A 24018-nucleotide genomic window follows, 5' to 3' on the forward strand; every position below is an offset into this window, starting at 1 on the left:
GTTTGCATCCATTATCATATACCCAACTTTTGAAATGCTTCCTGTTTTCTTATGGTGCCTCGCATCCTTTTCTAATTTTGTTTCTGTTTTTGCAAACCTGTGTCGAGGTATACAGTGGCAACCACCATGACAGCATTTAAGGAAGCAAACCAACCAATCAATCAACCCCCTAAAAATGACTACCACAATCGTGACTATAATCTTAAGGGTTCAGAAGACAGATTGGTTTTTAATTCAATTGATTGCTCCGTGCTGTCCTTTTCAGCTTGCTTTGCTATGAATCTTCATTCTGTCCCTCTCCAGTGTTATCCACTCGCTCCTCATTTGGCAGCAAATAATAACATTGATCAGCTATTGCTTTCAAAAAATGTAAAGCATTCAATGCCAATTTATTGCTCAAGGTTGTCTGCTTCAATATCAAAATGAAGCCCCCAAGATACTACACATCCCAGCATGCAATGTTATTTTATCTTCTAGCACAAGCAACAAACTTGTTACTCAAAATCCTAAAGGACCAGGGGTTTGAGGGTTAACTTTGTGTCTGGCACTGTGTTTTTTTAGTAAGTTAAATGAGTTCTATTTAAAGTATTTCTATTTGCCAACTCAAGTCATCCAGTTTACAAAGCCTAGGGAGGTGAAGGATAGATCTTGCAAAGGTGAGAAAGGGCCTCAACCAATAGTGGAAAATTCCCACAGTTGCAGAAAAATAGTGGGGGTAAAAGCAACCCCCCTCTTCTCCCAAGCCCTTGCCCATAATTAAAGGATCTGCAGAAAGTACAGTGTGTTTGGCTATTGTTCTCTATTATTGTTGTCCCAAACAATAAAAAACTGGGGGAGGGAAGGAGAAAGAGAGAAAGAGGAGTAAGGGAAAAAGAAAAAGACTCAATATGTTTGTGATAGAGAGGTGGGTGTGTGCGTGGGTGTATGTGTTATTGTTCACCTCTCTCATTAATCTGATCCAGTAATGCCATGCCTTAAATACCGGGTTCTGTCCACCCCCAGATCCAAAATACCCTTCTGTAACTAAGCAAAGCATGTGAAACCGAAATCAGGTATTTTAAATAAGAGAGAAGGTATCGTGCAGGTGTATTGGGCTGCAGTCTTAAGCATAAGACAGCATTTGAAGGAGCAAGAGACCTTTGAATGGCTGAGGTCCGTGGAGCTGAAGGCCTGTTATTTCCCTTGTGGTGATACCTAGATTGTAAGCCTCTCAGGGCAAGGATCTGTCCTCTCATTCTCGTAAAACATCATGTGCATGGATGCACTAAATAGAAGAATTAAAAGTTTATGTGTTTTTCTGGGCAAGATACATGCATGCAATGAATAAGTAGTATAGCATGTGTCTATATGTGTGTGAGTCCATTTGTATATGCTTGTCTTTCAGGTGTGGAATGGGTGTGCGGTGTGGTGTGTGTGTGTGTGTGTGTGTGTGTGTGTAAGCAAGAGAGAGTCTACCTGCACCTTGCACCAACTGAAATTTCTTGTGAAACTCCACTGGTGATACTAAATTCCTTATAAATCCAGGAGCACTCAAAAAATTGAGCTCCAGGGATGGATAACACGGGGAAGTCCACCAATTCAACGTAAGACACTCCTGACATCCTTATAATGTGTTTCTTTGTGATATGCTTCTACATGACATGCACTTTGTCCGGTGCTTCTTCATGATAAGCACTGTGTGATTTTTCACGGTGTGATTTTTCTTCCTTGTTAGAAATGCCCCTTTTAAAGTTTCTAATTAAGGCTGCAATGCTTAGTCAATTCATCAGTTAGATTAATCAGTTCACTCTTGTTTTAACTGATGCCGCTCTGAGGGCTAAGAACCATTTCTATCCAAACTAAAGTACTGCATGCTGGGACTTGTAGCAGGTTAGGTTGCACATCTCCAAACGGACTGGTCATGAAAACACACTGTCAGTGTTGGTCTCTGAAAATCTCAAGGGAAGTGTGTGGAGTCCAGTTTCCAAGCTATACACATTTTCCAGAGGCGATTCTGCTTGAAATGTTTCAGGAGTACTTGCAACCTTCACTAGAGTGACCGGATAAATAAAGAGGACACAGCTCCTTTTATCTTTAACAACACTTGTGCCTATAGCAGAATAATCCACCCCTTCATGATAATTTACACTGCTCCAAATTTCCTCTGTCCTCCTTTGGTATCTGGTAACCCTAAAGACCATGGAATGTGACCATGGAATGTGAGGATCTCTGCATGTGCACTGTCTTCTTATCACGGCTCCCTGTCCCACCTGAAAGGCCATCCCTGAAGTTCAGACAACCTTCAGGAACATCCTTTGATGCAGTGCAAAAGGGTACATTTTTAAAAGAGAGAGAAAAAGAGAAACCTGTGCAAGCTCCATCACATGCAAAAGGTCCTCAAGGACTCTGTGGATCCTGCCTTATATCCTGACGAGCAGCTAATCTCCATAATGTCGAATAGCAGCATATCTATACGTTAGACATATATCATTTTATCCAGGAAGATAAGAACCCCTTCTCTCTCTGGGGCATTTGTTAAATGTGTGGTTAAGTTAGGGGGTGGGGGGGAGGCTGGAAATGAGCAATGCATGAAAACTAAATTCATGCTCAATGCAGAGAAATGCTTTTGCCCAAAGATAAACTTAAGGAGGAACTCAATGAATCAATGTGTTATGCGCTGTGTGGTGATTTTTATGTGATGTTTTGCTTGTCAAAAAAATAAATGCAAATTCTTTACTTTCCCCCCAACTAAAACCACTTCAGCCCAATTCCCATTTCCAAATTTGATACACCCTCAAGATGTCTGCAAATCAAAGGGTCATGTTCTTGTTCATCCCTGACGTGACTAACAGGAAGCCAATTGAGTTGTGAATATAAATGCAAACCAAATCAAGTTTGTCATAAAACTTCCAAAAGCATAGCATTAATCCAATGGGTATTCATATGTTTCAAATTTCCATTCCATCCATCTTTGTTTGTGGACTAGTTGGGTGGGCTTTATCTGAACAATTCTGTCATTCAATGTGCTGCTGTGTCTATGCAGTATTTTTCCCATCAACGTCTTAACTAGAAAAGAATCTAGGCCTCTTTCAACAAGTTAAAACAGCTCTAGAATGTCTAAGGCCGCAGTCTTATGCACAATGACTTGGAAGTAAGTCCTAGTGAATTCAGTAGGGCTTACTTCCAAGTAAATATACACAAGATCATGCTGTATGACAGTCTGAGTCAATCTTTTAACTTTGTGTCAATCTTTTCAGTGACTTCAATGAACATTAGTTAGGTATAGCATCGTTTTCTCTTAACCCTTTCCTAACCTAAGGTTTAATTTTATGCACTCTTACTTGTGAGTAAGCCACATGGAGCTCAGTGGGACATACTTCCAAGTAAACATGCGTATGATTGTGCTGCATACCTCCAGTGGTACCACACTAGTGATACTAGCAACAGATGAGGCCATAATATAAGAAGTAGGAAGACCAGAAAGCTGTTTAGCAATATAGTTCAACAGGCCATGGATCTTCTGATACAAACTGAGGTTGTGCCCATTTGAGTGCACAATGAGAAGAGCTTAGTTTTTAGCATTAAAAGAGTTTTCAGCATTCTCTTATAATCAGCCACTCTTTTATGGTGTTGAAAGGAGTCCATGCTAAGATCCAAGATAAGACTTCAAATTGTCTAATTCAAGGGGGCTCTGATCAGTACGAGTGAAAGCCATTCAGATCTAAGTCCAGGTTTAAGGTGAAAGTGCAATCCACTGAGCACTCATTCTGAACAAATCTCACTGCAATTAAAGAGACAACTCCCACCTCACGGGCAACTTAGAACTAGACATGTGCCCGAAACATTTCGGAGGCCATTATGAAGGCCTCCGAAACATTTTGGGACTGGGAGCGGTTTCGGCATTTCGGTGCCGGTGGGGGTAGCGCTTTAAGGGTTGGGGAGGGTGTACTCACCCCTCCCGCTGCATTTCCCCCGCCGGCGCGTTGTTTTTTTAAAGCCTCCTCGGGGCGGCAGCATTCCTCCCTGCTACCCCGTTTGCCCCGAAGGCTGGAAGTGGCCGGAAGTCGTGAGTGCACGTGCGCCTGTTGCGTGCGCGTGTGCCCCCTTCTGCCATGCGCGCGCGTGCACGACGGGCACACGCGCACTCGCGACTTCTGGCCACTTCCGGCTGACGGGGCAAACGGGGCGGCAGGGAGGAATGCTGCCGCCCCGAGGGGGCTTAAAAAAAACAACGCACCAGCTGGGAAAATGTGGCGGGAGGGGTGAGTACACCCTCCCCCGCCCTTAAAATGCTACCCCCACCGGCGCCGAAGATTTCCATGCACATCCCTACTTAGACGGCTCTGCACAACCTTTGTTCATCTCAATGGGGCTTCCATAAAATCAGTACTCAATGGGCTCCTTTTGCACTCTAAACCTGGAGCATCTAGAGACCTGGAACATTTCTAAGATGTTCAGATCCTGTATTTTGGTTAGTTCATTTAACACAAAATAGAGTGAAGGCTTCAAACACTCAGTCCTCAAATAGTGTTGAGGAACAGGATTTTGGTTTAGGCCCATATCTAGCAAGTAATGGCACACGAGGACAATGGATCAGAATGCACCATAAGAAATAACCCCCTTTCATATTATGTTGGGTGCATGGAAGCCACTACAGCGCATCCCTTCCCGAGCTGCTAGGGAAATGTGAGAGGCCCTCAGCCACATGGTAGGAAGAGCCAGTGCCCAGATTCTAGCTAGAGGACTGATGCTAGAATGGAGAGGAGTACAAGTGCTAGTTCCTCCCACATAAGACTGGGCTCCTCCTATATAGGACACAGCTCCTCATTTTGGCAGTGTGGGAAGGAGCCTTGCTGGAGTGGCCTACACACTACCAACACAGTCGGAGAAGCAGGCAGTTTTTGTATATTACACAGTGTTTGCTCCTTGTCTGTTCCTTGAGGCAATGTTAGGATTAAGTTGTTCAAACCATTTCCAGAGAGCAGGAAAAGAACTGCTAAGAGTTTAAATAACAGGTTCGAATTATACACTATGGAAAACTGTAAGAGTTCAGCAATCTAGTCATTGGGGAGACTGTGAATTTGCCTTCCTTGGTCATTTTAAGAAAATATTTGGTGAGGATATGCTGGAGCTACTTTAGGAGTAGGATATTTGTTTGAGGATAGAGGATTAGAGTAGATTGCCGACCAATTAGCCTTACATTTCTATTATTCTATGATAATGTCCTTCAAAGCTGACTCCATGGTTTCCCAAGCACATATTTGCACATATGCAAGTTAATCAGGAAATGCAATGCTTAAATTGCAATGCTTAAATAAGGCCCACAATATATATCCCAGCATTAGAGAAAATGTGCTTGGGAAAATAATTTTGTTTGTTTGTTTGTTTGTTTAGAATATTTCTATACCTCCCTAAGCTTGCAACTCTGGGCAGTTTACAATTAAAATCATTTAAAACATCAACTCAATTAACAATTAAAATCATTTAAACACTGAAAACATTTAAAACCCAATATTTAAAATAGTAAAACTATAAATCTAATTAAAAGCCTGGGTGAATAAATGTGTCTTCAGTGCCTTTTTAAAAGTTGCCAGTGATGGGGAGGCTCTTATTTCAATAGGGAGCGCATTCCAAAGTCCAGGGGCAGCAACGGAGAAGACCCATTGCTATTCATATATGTGCTATTTATATATGCCATTGATACTTAAAGGAAATATCATGGAAATTTTCTAACCGTTAGGGCAAAATGATTCAGCAGTTTCAATGAAAGAACAATTTACACTTTTAATGGCATTCCAACAAATTATTGGTCTAACTTATAATTTTTCACATATTAAAAAGAGAAAAGGTAAGGCCTCCCACACTGCATTTTATCCGTCCCTTCTTACAGCATAGATGTATCAGAATCCTACATTCCCCAATAGACAAAGCAGGGTGAGTGATCAATGAGGATTGCCAGCTGACCTGCATTTAACAGTAGCCTGATCTGCAGAAATCAGCAGTTGAAGTTTTTCATGGCAAGCAGATAATCATTATCACCTGCTTAAGTGAGCAGCTCAAGCTGTTGCTAGCACAGGGACAGATAAAAAATTGGCAATCCTATGGACATCATCACCATAATTGGCAATGCCAAGTATCTCCATAGATGGGTCCTAGAAACCCAAATAATTTGAGCCAGCAGAATGCCTTCTTTGAGGATGCCATCTTACAGCTATGGTATTTCAGGGGTTCTCAAACATCGGTCCCCAGATGTTGATGGACTTCAGCTCCAATAATTCCCTACTGAAGGCCACTGTGGCTGGGGGTTATGGGAGCTGAAGTCCAACCACATCTGAGGAGCCAAGATGAAAACCCCTGAGCTATTTAGAAATCAAGCTTATTGCATATTTATTTGTATATCTTCCTACAGATGGGACTAAACCATATCCTGAGTACAGAAGAGCCTAGAGATTGGATCCAAACTTTTGCTTCATTCTTTAAAAGTACATGAAGTGAAAGAGGCAGCTCAAAAATCAGCAGTATCAGGACTGTTGCCCTTCATGGACTCCTCTCTCCTGGCATAACGGTCTGAACAAAAATTCAGATTTGAAGACTAACCAAATAGTTGGACAGCTTTGATTTTAATTTGGATGCTCAGGCAGCCTTTTAGAAAAAGAGTAACTACTGTAGGTTCTCTAGTCTCAGGTTTGGCACACAGGTGGCTTCCACTGAACTCTTAGCAGACCCTCAGGCCAGCTGCCATCCAGATTTGTTTCAGAATTGGACAGTAAGCACCTCAGCTAGGCCAACTTGCAGCCTGGTTGACACATGCAGCAGAATGAGAAGGTAATATGGACTGAACCACTTCAGACTGCAAGCCACAATCGCAGTTCTGAATGCTTCCCTATCTTAGTAACTCCCTAGAAATAAACTTTTTCTCTGAAGTGCTAACTTTCAACTGATAGGGAGGGGTTTGTTTTTTAGGTCGGGGAAGTAATCAAAAGAATTAGACCTCACCTGTAGTCTAAAGTGGTACAAACCATTCTGTCACCCTCTCTGCCATTCTGCGGCATGTGTAGAGTCAGCCTGGGAAAAGGCTACCAGTGGTTAATGCCAGGTTTTATACTTCATTGAGCTTTGACCCTTCTGGCAGAACACCGTTCCATTCTTCAGTAAGCTATTCATATACATTGCTTAACCAATATCTTTGTTTTTAGTTTGAGGGCATAATTCAAAGCTTACCTTAATAGTGTCTGAGAAAAGTATTTCAGGGTATTTGCAATGTCAGTTCCAGAGGGGACGGGGTAAATGTTGTGAAGAACACGATTATGGTATTCTTGCAAGTACCGGATCTTGGAAGCAACTGGATTTTGTGTTGAAGAGGAGAAAAAAATGGGAGGAAAAATAAAGAGCCTCTTAGTTAAATGCATGTCATTAAGAAATCATACAGGCTTTCTACATTATGGCCACCATGGATCAAAGCATATGTGATCCCAGAGACAATAAGCAGCATTTCTCCCTCAGGTTTGTTTGTTGGTAAATTTTATTCATAACTTAACTTTTTATCAACAAAATAAAAACGTATAATGAGTAAACTTTGCAAGTTTCACTCATCTATTACATTCCATAAGGAGACAGTTTTCATCAGAGACTTGAATGAGGTCATTCACACAATCAAAAACTGTGTTCTACCTGAGTTTGGGAGCTGCGTGTGCTCCCAATTTTTGGTTATGTGGCAGCAAGGTTAGAAGAAAACCTGGGGAGAAGTGATTGTGTGGAAGCAAGGCAGGAGGAAAAACTACCCAGCTTTTCCTCCTACCTTGCTTCTACACAAAAACTTCTACCCAGGTTTTCCTCTAACTAGGGATGTGCACGAACCGGTCCGGAGGCCATGTTGGAGGCCGCCGAACCGGTTCGGAACCGGGCCAGTCCGACGGTCCGGCACTGAGGGGGGTCGAACTTTAAGGGCGGGGGGGTTGTACTTCCCCCTCCCGCTGCTCTTCCCCCTCCGGTGCTGTATTTAGAAGTGAAGTTTTGGGGACGGCAGCATTCCTCCCTGCCGCCCCTGCCTCCATTGTTGCCAGGAAGTAGTGTAACTAGCAGCATGCATGCGCCCGTCACGGCGCGCGCATGCCGCATACATCACACGCAGCATGCGTGTGACGTATGCAAGGCACGCGCACATGGCGGCGACGGGCGCGCGCGTGCCGTGATGAGCACATGCGTGTTGCTATTTACACTACTTCCTGGCAACGACGGGGGCAGGGGCAGCAGGGAGGAACGCTGCTGCCCCCCAAACTTCACTTCTAAATACAGCGCCGGAGGGAAGAAGAGTGGCAGGAAGCGTAAGTACTACTCCCCCACCCTTAAAGTTCGACCCCCCTCAGTGCCGGACCGCGCCTCCGTGGTTCCGTGCACACCACTACCTCTAACCTTGCTTCCACAAAACCAAAAATTGAGATCACACACAACAACAACAAATAAACAAACAAAATGGGTAGAACACAGTTTTTGGTTGTGTGAATGACCTCAATATAGATTGATCTTTGGGTGATCAACAAGCAATACCAATACATGGAAATTATGAAATATATGTACAGCTTAAAGGTTCTGGTCTAGTATCTGTATCTTTTCAAGAATCTGTGAAATTCATAAAGGTCACCTATTTCTCCAAGAAGGAGAAATACATTTTTAAAAAACTTTTGTATACACTAGCCGACATGATGAGGAAAATTACTCAAAATAGTCCCACTGAAATTAAAAGTCAGGCAATGTCTAAGGTGTCTATTTCATTCCAATGTGTAATTCAGTAATTACTGAGTAATAAATTGAGTAATTTTCCTCATGTCAGCCAGAATTTCAAGATTATATTTCATTTAATCTTAGCTGAAATGTTGTCAAGCACCATAATCTCCCAGGTCCCCCCCCCCCACCAAAAAAAACCCATTCTGATACAGATGGAGGTGTGTTTTGTTTTTGTCTATCCAACACCAATTTTAGCAGCTACTAGAAGAAAAGATATCACTACCAAACATAAAGAAAAAGAGAAGATGTCCAATGCGGGGGGGGCAGGGGGAGTAGACACAAAATATTGGAGGGGGGACATTATAGAAAAGGCTCATCCTGGAGTGCTTGAAACAAAATCTCTTAGAAACGAAAAACACAGAAATCACTTGTATATCTGCACCAAAGGCCTATGGGGGCGGGGGGAGAGCAACAGCAATAAATTTCATGCTAGGTTGCTTTTCTAAGAAAATTGTCCTATGGTTTTTTAAAAAACCAAATAGCAGCTGCAGATGTGGGGACTGCCGAGCAATAAGATTGAAACTATGGAACTGGGGGGTTAAGCATTTCCCCCTGGGCCCTTTTTTTCAATTAAAATCACCCTGCTTCCCAAAGTCACTATTTGCTCTGAGGGGGAAACATGGCATGTACCTGATTACAGACCTCCTATAGCTCTATTCAGACATTAAGTTGTATGAGTGTACAGATGTCTGTACATTTGTACACATTTTCATGTGAATGACTCTAATTGTATCCTCAGGCACAGTTAAACCCATAGAAGTCAATGGGCATATAAACCCATCTAACTGGATTGAAGCCATAATCTAATAAAAATTCAACATGAAAGCAGTTGCCAACTAGTTCTGACAAATCTTCAATGATAAATGTTTTATTCATTTTTCTTTCTGACAATATTCGTACTATGTGAAGAAAAATAAAAGTGATGTAACAAACACAATTCCTTGCTTAATAATACTTTGCATTTATATAGCACTTCTGAAAGACCCCTGCTAGAGGTACCTAAATGGCCCTATTAAGCCCTAGCAAAGCATCCCTTCTGTAGCTATTAATGATGTCTGCCTTGTGTTTCTTTTTGGATTGTGGGTTCTTTGGGAACAAGGTACCTTGTCCTTATTTTTTTTTCTACGTAAATTGCTTTGCAAACTTTTTGCTGAAAAGTGATATATAAAGTAGAAGTAGTAGCAGCAGCAGCAGAGTGGTCAGATCAGACTACATACATTATCTTGTAATCCTTACAACAATCCTGTAAGGTAGGCCAATATTATCACTGCCTACCTTATATAAATTTTTATTTATATTTATATAAATATATAAATGTATATGAATTTAACAATAAATAACAATAAATAAATCATTACCATACTGCAGATGTTAAGGGCCGTGGCCAAGAAAAGGCAGCTTGCCTAAGCCACCTAGTGAGTTCATCGCAGTGGTGATATTCAAATCAGACACTTTTTGAGTCATAGCACAGCCTCTCACCCACCACATTGTTGCCAGCTTTATAAGCCTCATGTGAAAGCAAGTGAAATGATATTTTTGGCATGCTTCCCGCATTCAATAATGCTATCACATTTTTCCTTTACCATTCTTTGTACCATCTCATCCCTTTACCATAAAGGTTGGTGTGTACAACATTGGGTTGTATCCAAGCCCTGTCTTCCATTTGCACAGCTTTGCAATAACACAAGAGGAGGAGCATGTTGTGTTTTTTTAAAATTATTCTCCATTTCATCTCCAGTCCTTCATGCTACATTCCACCCTGTTTCTGAGAATCCCTCAACCCTTAGTAGCAGAGCTCCAGGGGGTGCAAGAGGCTTGATTGAGAAAGGGGATCCACAAAAATTGTGGGCCCTCTCTTATACATTCTCAAGATAGTGTGGGGGGGGGAGTGTTTGAATACAGCACACTACTAGTATAACAGATAGTGAGCAGTCTTTGACTAAACAGTGCACAAACTGAATAACTGAAGAGAACAAAATTTGATTCTAGGTCCTGAACTGAGCTTGGATTAAACTTGCTGACTGCTGACAGTGTATCTAAGAGCTGGTTCAGATATAAAGCAGAATCACAGAAAAGTTCAATGTGATATACCCAAGGAAATGGGAGGGGGGAAAGTACTCCTCCCCTCCCATGCACTCACTAGATCAGTCATGACGTCTGAACTGACCAAACTCAGCTTATTCTAACCTACTTACGTGAAATAAACCACAATGTGTATCCAATATCTGAAGTGAGTTATGGATTGCCGCTTGTTTCAGGTAGGTAGGTTAGAATAAACTGAAATTGATTGATTTAATTTGGACATCACAATCAATCTTGGTTGACTGTAAATCAGAAGTAGATGTTTATTCTAATTCAGAAGTAGTTGTTTGCAAAAGCATGGGACATGGGGAACACACACTTCTGAGCTTCAGGGAGAAGAAATGATCTTGTGGCAGCAAGCATGAATTATCCTCTTTGCTAAGCAGGGTCCACCCTGGTTTGCATTTTTATGGGAGACTATATGTGAGCACTGTAGGGGATGAGAGGGTCCCCCTTAGAGGATGAGAGGCTGCTCTGGGAAGCTCAAGCAGAAGGTTCCAAGTTCCCTCCCTGGCATCTCCAGGTAGGGCTGGGAAAGGCTCCTGCCTGTAACCTTGGAGAAGCCACAGTATTGAGCTAGATGGTCTGATGGTATAAAGCAAGCAGCTTCCTATGTGCCTATGGACATGCACAGAACCAAGCTTAACCATGGTTCCACATTACATCTAAACCAGCTCAGTATCTGGATTTTCAGGTGTTTTTCATAGAAGCTAAATAAACAGAACAAAGCTGGAAAAACATATTGCTAGTAGCAGATTGTGAGCTATCTGTGACAAAGCGGAAAACTGTATTGAGTCACTGGAGATGAGAACATTGTAGTATGAGCATAATACAGTCCCAGGGCATGGTCTGAAGTTAAGCTGAACCTAAGCTGAACCTAAGCAGATCTGGACTGATCAGTGCCTCAACTGGTGATCATCTAGGGCCCAGGGGCCTCCATGTATGCTGCCTTGAGTTCCATGATGGAAGAAGAGTGGGATATAAATGAAATAAACACATTTTGTTTGCTGCATGGGAAGGCTATGCATACATTGTTTGTACAAAGCAAACCATTATTTCTGGCTTGAGGCGAGTAAATTCTTTTTGGTGGACAGCTGCTGTATATACAACCAGGCCTTCAAAGGCCCAATAATTCTCTGTAGGTAAAGGCCTTGATTCAACACAGAGGTAATCATACTGAATCTCATTGATTTCAAGAGCTTAGGTTTGTGTAACTATAATGGATTGTGGCCAGAAAGTTTGGCCTCTCTAGACTAAACAGTCTTAAACAGCCCTTTAAACACTATCAGTTGCAGGCCTTTAAATTATAGTAGGAGCATTGTGGAATAAACTTATGGAATGTACCTCTCACTTTGATTGTGTACTTAGGCTGCTAACTGGGTCATATAGAAATGACCATATTTCTCCAGTGCTCAAAGAACTTCACTGACTACCAGACTGCTGTTAACCATTAAAGTCCTAAATCGCTTAGACCAGAAGTTCCCAAACTTGGGTCCCCAGATGTTGTTGGACAACAGCTCCCATCATCCCCAGCCACACTGACATACAACTCTCATCATTCCCAGCTAGGGATGTGTATGGAACTGGCCAGCCCGGTTCGGTTCGAATCCAGACTGGATTCGAGCCACCCCCGGGTGGCTTGGTTCAGCTCAAATGAGTCCGGCCACAGTCCGGTCCAGCCGTTGAGCCAGCTCAACGGCTCAGTGGCCATACTTAAAGGGGAATCTGGCAAGCTTTCCCCTTTACAATGAAATGGCTGCTGGGGAGGGCAAGGGGAAAGATCTCCCTTTTACCTCAAAGAACACACCCCTACAGGGTGGAATGGGGGCAGTGGCAGCCACAGCGGCTGCAGATGGGAGCAGCAAGGGCAGTGAGAGGTCCTTCCAGTTATCCTCCTGCCTCCCAAATGACAGTGCGTGCCAGTCTACTGCCCTTTGGGGGGCCCTCTGCCCACTCGTGTGTGCGGAGAAAGGCCCCAAATGGGATGCAGACTGGCCCGTGCTGCCATTTGAGAGGCAGGAGGGGAGCTGGAAGGAGCCCTCAACGCCACCTCTGCCATACCCGGGATGATGGAGGCAGCAGAGAGGGCTCCTTCCAGCTCCCCTCCTGCCTCCCAAATGACAGCATGGGCCAGTCTGCATCCCATTTTGGGCCTTTCTCCACACGTGCGCATGTGCAGAGAGGCCCATAACAGGCTGCAGACCGGCCAACGTTGTCATTTGGGAGGCAGGAGGGGAGCTGGAAGGAGTTCTCACCATTCCCAAACCGTAGCCGCTGCCACCACCCCCATCCTGCCACACAGCAGTGTATTTTGGTCCTTGGAAGGAAAAGGGGGAACCTTCACCTCGCCCCACCCTACCCTCCCTGCAGCCATGTATTTTGTAAGGTAAAAGGGGGAACTTTCCCCTTGACCAACCCCCTCCAGCAGCCCTTTACTTGCCAGATTCCCCTTTACAGGTATGGCCCTTGAACCGGCCAGGGGGGCTTGGCTCAGCTTGCCACCAGAGCAACCCACCCACCCACCCCGCCACAGTTTGGCTTGAGGGTGAGCTTGAGCCCAGCTGGCTCGACGGCGAATCGGCTCAAGGGCGAGCCAGTTCGCACATACCTATCCGCAGCCACATTGTCCTTTGGTTAGTAGGTGATCTTAAGGACCACCTGCCCCCATACAAACCTGCTTGGTTGTTAAGATCATTAGAGCCCAGTTCCGGGTGCACATACCTTCATAGGTGAGGTGGGTGGCTACCAAAAAAAGGTGGGGGTAGCATCCTCAGTTGTTCTTCAGCTAGAACAGGAGTCCTTAATTGAGAACAGGAGTACTTGCCTTGGAGTATTATTTTAAAATATCTATATATCACGTTTAAACAAAACAAAAGTCCTCAGAGTGATTTATATAGCAAAAGAAAATGGAAGATGTGTCCTTGTCCCAAAAGGGCTCACAATCTTAAAAGTAGTAAAAACTCTTGCTCCAGACTAAGAACAGCTGTGGATGCTGGGGTCTTTTTGGTCATGGCACCTCATCTGTGGAACTCCTTGCCTTTTTCTGTTTTCCTGGTGCCCAATGTGATGCTGTTATGGCACCAGGCTGTTTCCCTTTCCTGGGCTTTTAGTAGTTCTTGATGGTTGTACTGCTGCTGTGAAGCTGTTGTTTTTACTGTTACTGTTATTGATTTTTGTTTTTAAGGAATGTTGTCAGTCACCTTAACATTTTCTGTTGAAAAGTGCGATGGAAATAAAAGGTTTTAGATAAATACATATGAAATTGTAACGGCTGGTGAAGAACTGATTGGTTAATAATTGTTTGTGTGTTTATATGTTGTTTGGTCTGGGGATTAGTTGAGTTAAAGAATGGCCAGTATTACCAGGTTCTTAGATTGACAGGAGGAGTTCTACAGGTATCAAGAGGTGTGCTGTAGAGTCTCAGACTGAAGGACAAAACACTGTAATAGGTTGTACTTTGAACAGTGTATTTCTTGGAAAGCACCATTGTTTGTTTTATTTTTCTTTGTGAAACAATAAATCCTCTTTATTTTAAAATATTTGAACATTCTCAATTGGAGTAATACCCCATGCCTACTACCCCGCTATCATGGGCAATAGATATGATCAGAGAGGATTGCTGAAGATAAGTGGTGGCCGTGGATATAGGAACTGTCACATGGCCTATGCAATAATATGGACTGAGAATAAGTAACAAGGAACAGTAGAGGGAGTGGTGGTTTCCTTAGTTCAAAATGTTTACAGGCAGAGTTTCCAAAGAAATCAGTTCTTTCCCCCAGATTCTTTCCGGTTAACATGTGCCAGCAAGTGGCAAAGACGACTGTGACTCACACACAATCTGCCTCTATTTTTTCCCCATAAGAGTCAATGAGTTGTTTATTGCTGAGAAATTCATGGTTCAGCTACAAACAGAACTCCATACAAGAATTATCTGGATCCCAGAAGGGTGCAGTTAATCAAGAAGAAGAATATAAATTTACTGTTGATTAACAAAACAGATACATAATGGGCAAGATGTTTCAGCTTCCACCTTCTTCAGCAAAGAAGATTAATTAATTATCTTGCCAATTATATTTGTTTTGTCAATCAACTATATCTAGCTATCCATCTATATACACATACTGTATGTGTGTGTGTGTGTGTGTGTGTGTGCATGTGTGTGCATGTGTGTGTACACACACACACACACACTTATATGAGCGAGAATGCTGTCACCAAACTTTGCAATTACCAAGCTCATAATACAAATGTATCAAAGTCATAATGCTCAGCTCTCCTCTTCATCGAGCACCATGTCTTCCAAAAGTACAAGTGCAGGCAGTAGTCTGCAAACTGTGTGACTAGCCCACATGACCAAGCCGCCTTTTGTTTGGTGAGTGCCCCCTTTATTTGAGTCAATTGTCTCCATTTGTTTCTCGTAAACACTCTATGGGCTCCCGCTCTTCTGTCCTTCTTAAGCTCTCTCTCATTCCTGGGTGTTCTTGTTTCTTAGACGGCAGCTGGATTTCTAAGCAACTTGCCACCATGGCTCATCCTAGGAAATCGGGGCAGGGCTATAAGGTACATGCATGTGGCACTATCACAACACATGCACCAACATTATGAGTTGAGAGGGGACTCTTGAAAAACAGGGGAGTGTTTTTCAAAAGGTTTACTGCCAACGCTCGTAATTGCAGAGTAGGCGCTCAGTCCCAGCTCCTTTTCATCCAGCCCTAAAGTTTCAAGAGTTATGCATAGGAACATAGGAAGCTGCCATATATTACTGAGTCAGAGCATTGGTCCATCTAGCCCAGTATTGTCTTCACAGACTGGCAGCAGCGGCTTCTCCAAGGTTGCAGGCAGGAATCTCTCTCAGCCCTGTCTTGCAGATGCTGCCAGGGAGGGAACTTGGAAGCTTCTGCTCTGCCCAGAGCGGCTCCATCCCCTGAGGGGAATATCTGACAGTGCTCACACGTCAAGTCTCCCATTCAAATGCAACCAGGGCAGACCCTGCTTAGCTAAGGAGACAAGTCGTGCTTGCTACCACAAGACCAGCTCTCCTCTCTGCATCCCTGAAGAATGCAGGGCTCTTCAGTTCTGTGTCAATGCTACAGATGTGGGCTAAGGCATGTTTCCTGTTAAGTCTTATTGTGGTTATCTAAACCTCCAGTGTTTCCATAAAGCTGGGGGGTAGTGAGGAAATCTCCTCAAAACTTGCCCACCACCACTGGAGCGGGCAGTACTTCATAACACCAAGAGACTAACTCTGTCAAACTCCTTTCCCTTTGTTGGGCTTCCCTGGGGAGGCGAGCTCACCTCCATCGACCAGCACCGCTTCCTGACATAGTGGGGCCACCATGGGAGACAGCGAGGAGACTGGCAGCATGGCCGCCTGTTCCAGGTTCCTGGGAGGGGGCAGACAGGAGCAGCAATGGAAGGCAGAGCAGTCTCGGGTTGTCCTGTGAGAGTCAGAAGTCTTGCAAGTCTGGATTTCAGGCTCTCATGAGATTTGTCAGGGCCTATATATGGCTGATAATGAGATGGGGCCAAAGGACAAGGTGGACTGAGGTAGCTCTCAGACAAGCGACTGGGCAGTCATGAGGAGCAGGAAGAGAGATGGGGCCCTTGGTGACAAACAACCGCCTGGCTCCCAGGACAAACCTCCATGCTTCTCTATGCTTTAGAGGATCTAAAAATTCTCTTTATTTAGTGGGGGGGGGGATAAATGGCCCTATCTACCCCCAGCACAGTGCCTCCAGTGACTGTTGCTGGTGTCTATCTTGTGTTTCTTTTCAGATTGTGAGCCCTGTGGGGACAGGATGCCATCTTATTTATTTGTTGTTTCTCTGTGTAAACTGCCCTGAGCCATTTTTGGAAGGGCAGTATAGAAATCGAATAAATACAATAAAATAAATAAATAAATGGTGCTGCTGAGAGAGAGACCAGGAAAGAGAGTCCTGGGCACCCTTGACTGGGAGGGAGGACCCATACCCTTCAGAAACAGAACAGGGTTACCTGACTGGCGAGGGAACCACAGAGTTTCAGCATTTTCTTCTGTCGAGATGATTAGACAGCTTTCCCCCACAAAAGCAGAAGGGGTGACTGTCTTGGAGGCGTATTTTTCAAGCTGAAAGTTTCCCCGCTCTTTTTACTGAAGTCCTCCTTCCCCCACCCCACTCCCAGCCACTGAGTTCCATTAGCTCCGCCCACCTGCTTAACTGAGCTCAGGAACATTTTATCCCATTGATTAATATGAGGGCAGTTGAAACCTTCAGGTTCTGAAGGTACTGACAACGGTCTGTCAGCCTCACTCACAGAACTATTATTTCCAAGGTCCGCTGAGGAAAAGAATTGGATTCTAAACATGTTTATACTGTAGATAGATCCTAAGAGTTGCAGACTTAACAGAAGAAAGTGTTCTATTTGTGTTAGATAACACTGCTTTCCAAAAGGAATGAAAAAAGAGAATTATACACATTTTGATTATCATTCCTTGCATGACATTTTCAGACACCATTTTCTCAAGCCTGGAACTCCACACCTTTAGAACTTGGCCCAAAGCCAAGACCTGAACATCTTCCAGAACACATGTAAGAGACATGTTGCCAAAAATAAATGAGTTGGTTTCAACCCTAACTAATATAAGTCCTATTCAGAAATTATGTTGTATGAGTGTACAGATCTGTACTCATAGGTACGTGTTTTTGTGTGATTGACTGTACCTGCATTCATTTTAAAGGTGAACCTGGGACAGGGCCATCCAATGCAGGGTACAGATAGAAATTGTACTGCTGTACATAATGTGTGAATGACTGTACCTATCCACATTGTACACTCATACAAGTTTTGAACATAATGTGTGAACTGGATGATTTGCTAATATGTCTACAAATACTACATTTTCAGTGGTCTTTATCAATGCGATTTCTTGACTTGATCTTTTGGAGAAAACAAAAGGAGGCGCTTCACACAATTGGTGTGAAGCAACAGAGGGGGTTCTGCAGGGAGAACAGGCATAGCCCGCTCTCTCCGCAGATGAGCAGCCACTTGTAGCTGGGCGGCCAGATCGGCTGCCCACATGACTGCCAGCTCCGTCACAGCCGGCAGGGGTGGCGGGGATCAGATGCTGCATGGCCCCCAGAAGTTCCAGGATGCCCCACACGAGCACGCGGGGCATCCTGGAGAGACCTCTGAACCTGGGAGGCCACTTGCAGCCTCCAGGCGAGGGTCTCCTCATGTGTCACCATGGCATGGAGCCGTGCCATGGCGGCACACGATCAGAAAACCCAGGTTAGCAGAGCACTCGCTCCACTAACCTGGGCTAAGGGGAGGGCTACTTTGGTGGGCTAGCCACCAGAGAACCACCAGGCTCAACCACGAGCCCGCTGGTTCTCACGATGGGGAAAAACCGGGCTGGGCTTCTCCAGAGGAGAGCTGGTCTTGTGGAAGCAAGCATGACTTGTCCCCTTAGCTAAGCAGGGTCTGCCCTGGTTACATATGAATGGGAGACTTGATGTGGGAGCACCCTCAGAGGATGGAGCTGCTCTGGAAAGAGCAGTGGGTTCCAAGTTCCCTCCCTGACTTCTCCAAGATAGGGCTGAGAGAGAGTCCTGCCTGCAACCTTGGAGAAGCCACTGCTGCCAGTCTGTGAAGACAATACTGAGCTGGATAGACCAATGGTCTTACTCAGTTTATGGCAGCTTCCTATGTTCCTAGATTCCCCCATCATGAGAATAGCCTCAAGGTCAAATCAAAGTGCAATGCTATGTTTTAAGGCTCTGCAAATTCCAGTCCAGGCCTTCATGAACTGAGGCAATGCAGCACACAAATATCACTTTCCCATATTGCTGAACCAGTTGCTGTAACCCCAGATGCACTGTCAAGTCCTGGGTACCACATCATCACAGAAAACAAGTCATGTGAATTTTCCACATAATGAGTCATGACCTGGTTTTCAGAAATGCTGAGCACCTACATCTGTGGGAGTCACCAGATGCCAGGCAATGAATGGGAATCAACTTACTTTCACTTAAATGGCAAAACAGGAATTGAGGCATCCACATCTAGGATGGTTTTGCAGTGCAGTCCACTAATTCTGCTGGGTTCTCCTTTGCTGGCATTTCTGAGTTAGCTCTACAAATTAAGGGAGGTGAGCTGGTCTTGTGGTAGCAAGCATGAATTGTCCCCTTTGCTGAGCAGGGTCTACTCTGGTTTGCATTTGAATGAGAGACTACATGTGAGTACTGTAAGAAATTCCGCTTAGGAGATGGGGCTGCTCTGGGAAGAGCAGAAGTTTCCAAATTCCCTCCCTGGCACCTCCAAAATAGGGCTGAGAGAGATTCCTGCCTGTAAACTTGGAAAAGCCATTGCCAGTGGGTGTAGACAATACTGAGCTAGATGGGCCTATGGACTGACTTGACAGAAGGCAGCTTCCTATCTTCCTATGAATAGTTATTTGGTTTGCAGATAAGACAGTTTTCAGTCAATTAACTGGCTGCAGGGTCCTATCAAGAGCTTTATTACTGCTCAAGCCTTCTGCAATCCCTCTCCCATCACCTCTGAGCTGTGATGTTAATGCAGATCCTCCTATATGATAGCAGCCTGAATGGAAAGATACCTCTGTGGGTCGCTCTCTGCCACCAACCCTCTCAGACCGTGACTTGTGCAAGAGCCCTGTGTTAGGACAGTTGGAACAGGAATCTAAAGCTGGTGCAAATGATATGTCCACTTAAATGAAATGTAATTGGTATCAATGAACCTCTAGTCAACCTGACATTCATTTGGTTAAGTTCCACTGGTGCAGCATGGTTTGGTAACACTTCTGGGAAATGACAATACTATTAGAGTGAAAGAAGGAAGTAAATCCCTTTGTTTCCTTTTGGAAAAAGTAGAGGAAGGAAAGAACATTAGCACAGTGTCCTTGATCTCTGGTAGATAACCTGCAAGCAACATACAGTTAGTTCAGTGATACATGTTTACTCCAGAAATTTTTCTTTGATCAAGAGAATGATTCAGTTACCCAGACTCAAACACATCCTTCCCACAGGATGTGGGAGGGATGTATCTCCTCCCACATTGTTTCAAGAAAAGACATTTTGTTTGCATTTATTTTAATTATTGTTACTATTTCTCTTGTTTCATTGTACACCACTTTGGGTATTTTTAAAAAAGAAAAGCAGCTACACATCTTAAACAAAGAAACAAATGGGGGCAAGTATTCTTAAGAACATAAGAACAGCCTTGCTGGATCAGGCCCAAGGCCAATCTAATCCAGCATCCCATTTCTCACAGTGGCCCACCAGAGGCCTCTGAGAAGCCCACAGGCAAGCGATGAAGGCATGCCCTCTCTCCTGCTGTTGCTCCCTGCATCTCATATTCAGAGGCATCCTGCCTGTGAGCCTGAGGATAGCCTGTAGTTATCAAGACTAGTAGCCATTATTCTATCTACTAGGATAGGACAAAATGCCTTGGCTTTATACTGTCCTTCAGGGAAACGGACTTTGGTTGGACTTCAGAGAAGTCAGTCTAAACAATGAAACAAATCAGCACATGAGAGTGATTCCTTTTTCAGGCTCAACCACAATCTGCCCAAAATCGCTCTGTAAGATTTCAGAAGAAAGAGACATTGGTACAAGATCTCGGACCTTGGGGCAGGCATTTATCTACATCAGGGGTTCTTAACCTTGGGTCCCAAGAAGGGCCCTAACCTTGAGTCCTTTGGGTCATTGTGGCTGGCGATGATGGGGACCCAAAGCTGGGAGCCCTGATTTACAGTGTAGCTATTGAAACCCCTGCAACTTGCCATTCTGTTACTCCATTTCCTTCTATCCTGATCAACCTACAGAAATAGTCAGCTGTCTCTGCTTAGCCATGACTTGATAGGGTGCCTTAGAAACAACTAGCTTGTATTGATTTGACCAATCCCTCCCTTCCTCGTCTAATCCCATCTCCATTTTCCCAAGCATATAAATAATAATTCCCAGCAACTTGCAAAGCCATTGGCTCTGAAAAAGCAACAACAGAATGGGTGTAGGAAGGAGGCAAGCGACTGCTCTTATGGAAGATTCCTACATATTGTATTTTTAATCTATCCTGTACATTACAATATGGTAATGAAAATAATCCCTTCCCGTGTGAAGATTTCCAGGACTGAGCAATTGAATCAAATCGAGCTAGGTCCAATAGAGAGGCAGACAGATAGATAGATAGGAGTTTAAGGCCTACAGTCCTCTGCTACTCTTTATTTCATACACTGGGGTAATAATACTCTTTATTATTTCATATACAAATAATCATTTTTTAAAAAAATAAAGGGATTCAAATATTATATAATCCTCAAAGTGAATATGCTTTTCATATGACCAGTGATACTGAGAGAGAAAGGAGAGCGAGAGAGAGAGCGCGCAATTGGCAATGTGCAAAGAGAAGGTCGCAGAATCCCCACAAAGATCCTCAAAATCAAGTGCTTAAAACTGCAGCGCTCCCAGATCGCCAGGATCTCGGCCCGCCCATCTGCTATCGCACCGCATGGCAGCCGAGGTGCTCCTTTGCCGCATCCAGCACCACGGACAGTGCCGGCGCCTTCCTCCTCCCCACCAGCAGCAGCGGCACGCGCGCGCCAGGGTTTCTCCCGCCCTTCCCCAGCGAGCGGCAGCTTCTCCTCCTTTGTCCCCCACCAAGGAAGGAGGCAGGCTCCGTCTCGCCCTGGTCTGCTACTTACACTGCTCCGCTTTGGTGGACATGATGGGGTCCGGGTGGAAGCGTGCGGTCCCAATAATGACGGCGTTTGGGCTCCTCGGCTCAGCGGGGATCAGCGGCGAGCTCCTGCTGTTGCGGTGAAGGGACCCCCCTGGCCGAGTTGCAGCCCTCCCCCTCCTCCGCCTCTACCATTGCTGTCAGCTGCAAAGCCACCTCTGCGAGGAGAAAAGGGAAGCCCCGAGGAGGTGGGGGGGCTGCAGCAAAGCCAACGGCGCGTGGCTGCCCGTGGACTCCGGCGATCAAGGGGGAAGACCACCTCGAGCAGCCACCGTGTTGTCAATCGTGGGCCCCGCTGCGTGGCCAAAATGAGCTCGTCCAGAGAAGACGGGAGGGAGCGGCGGGCTGTTCCACTCATGACGATGGGTGCCTGAGCGCGACCCGCCTTTTAAAGGGAAAGACGCTTTTCCTCCACCTGAAGCCTAGCAGGAAGAGAAAGGGAGAAAGGTGCCCGCCAGAGGAGTCCTCGTTTCTGAATGGGAAGGAGTAAGATGACAAACGGCGCATTCAGGTGCAAGCCTTATGCATGCTTACTTGGGAGGAGGACCCATTGAACTCACCGGGTCTGACTTCCGAGTAAGCATGGCCAGTAGGCTCGGGCGTCAATATTCCTCCCTCTCTTGTTATTGAAGTTGTCTCTTTGCACAGAGGCTCGAAGAAAAGGGTGGAGTTTAACGGGAGCAAAGGATGGAAGAACACGGAATGGGTTAAAATATTTAGCCAGAGCCTTTTGTATTTGGAAAAGAAATGAGGCCCGAGAAGATGGGAAGGAGAGAAATCTCTGGTTGATCTCTACATTCAGTAGGGATGTGCACGGAACCGGTTCAGAGGCCCTTTATGGTCCTCCAGACTGGTTCGAAGAACCGAAGAACCTGCAGTTCCACCTGTTCGAAGGCAGCAGGGGTCTCCCATTAAGAGCAGTGGGTGGGTGCACTTACCCCTCACACCGCTTTTCCCTTCTGGACTAGGGCAACGGGGTGGCAGGGCTTTTTTTAAAAACTGGCACCAGCGGGGGGGGGGGAGTGGCGGGAGGGGTAAGTGCACCCTCCCCTCACTCTTAAAGGGAGACCTCCGCCGCCTTTGAACCGCCCAGCCATGGTTCCGTGCACATCCCTAATACTCAGCCAGGTTATTATATTTTATTAGTTATATTTATACCCCACTTTTGAGCCAAGACATGATTGAAGTGTATAAAATTATGCATGGAGTGGAGAGGGTAGACAGAGAGAAGTTTTTCTTCCTCTCTCACAACACTCGAACCAGAGGTCACCCCATGAAATTGAAGGTTGGGAAATTTAGGACTGACAAGAGGAAGTACTTTTTCACACAGTGCTTAATTAATCTATGGAATTCCTTGCCATGGGATGTGGTGATGGCCACCAGCTTGGATGGCTTTAAAAGGATCTCACACAGATTCATGGAGGACAGGTCTATCAATGGCTACTAGTCTCATGGCTGTGGGCCACCTCCAGCCTCAGAGGCACGATGCCTCTCAATACCAGTTGCAGGGGAGCAACAGCAGGAGAGAGGGCATGCACATACCTCTTGCCTGTGGGCTCCTCAGAGGCATCTGATGGGCCTCTGTGTGAAACAGGATGCTGGCCTAAATGAGCCTTGTTCCTGAACCAGCAGGACTGTTCTTATGTTCTTATGTTCTAAGATTGATTCCCAAGGAGAATTGTGCACACCAAGAAACAATTATAATAGGGATACTTGAGGACTTCAAGGTAGTTGCCTGAAACATTATCGTTGATGATAAAAGTTCTATAAGGCTTACAAAATAGAATGTATTAGTTTTGTTACATTTTTCATCCTGCCATTCCTCTAAGCAGCTCAGGGAAGTGTGCATGCCTTCCCCACACCCAACTCATTTGATCCTTGAACAAGTTGGTGTAGATTATACTCAGAAATAGTGACTGACCCAAGATGTACTTCAGCTGTATGAAAACTTAACTAAGGCCCAATTCTCAGATACAATTGCAGAGGCAGCTTTGCTTTTCTTTCTTTCTTTTTTAAGAGAGTTTTCTGACCACTTGTAATAACAAACACAGACATTTTTTAAAAGGAGGACTATGGAACATGCTAAGGAGGTAAAAAGCAGGAGAAAATAAAAAGGTGGGAAATGTACAGGCAGGGAGAGGTCATTATTTAGTGATAGAGTACATGCTAAAGGTCCTAGCTTTAATCCTTGAAATCTACAGACAGGACTGAAACTCTGAAGAGCCGCTGCCAGTTGGGTGTAAACAGTACTGAGCTTGAAGGACTAATTGCCTGACTCAGCATAAGACTGATTATCATACTACTATTACTACTACTACTACTACTACTACTACTACTACTATACTACTACTACAACATGTATACCACTTTTTTCCAACAACATTTCCAAAGCGGTTTACATAGATAGAGATGGTTCCTTGTCCCCAAAGTGCTCACAAC

At 44.7% G+C, this 24018-nt stretch overlaps 1 protein-coding gene across 6 annotated transcripts in view; it reads right to left on the reverse strand.

Annotated features, from left to right (window-relative positions):
• The window catches only part of UNC79 (unc-79 homolog, NALCN channel complex subunit), a 204072-nt gene extending 182189 nt beyond the window's left edge, over nt 1-21883 (reverse strand). For all 6 annotated transcript variants that reach the window (XM_053245847.1, XM_053245854.1, XM_053245821.1 and 3 more), the window contains exons 1-2: nt 21545-21883; nt 7201-7321 (exon numbers count right to left, since the gene is read on the reverse strand). In XM_053245847.1, coding sequence (XP_053101822.1) covers nt 7201-7321; nt 21545-21566 — 143 coding nt within the window. In that variant the 5' untranslated portion in view covers nt 21567-21883. The remainder of the gene's footprint in view (nt 1-7200; nt 7322-21544) is intronic.
• Between the last annotated feature and the right edge of the window lie 2135 nt (nt 21884-24018).

This window comes from Hemicordylus capensis, chromosome 1, assembly GCF_027244095.1.
Source record: "Hemicordylus capensis ecotype Gifberg chromosome 1, rHemCap1.1.pri, whole genome shotgun sequence".
NCBI classification, from domain to species: Eukaryota; Metazoa; Chordata; class Lepidosauria; order Squamata; family Cordylidae; genus Hemicordylus; species Hemicordylus capensis.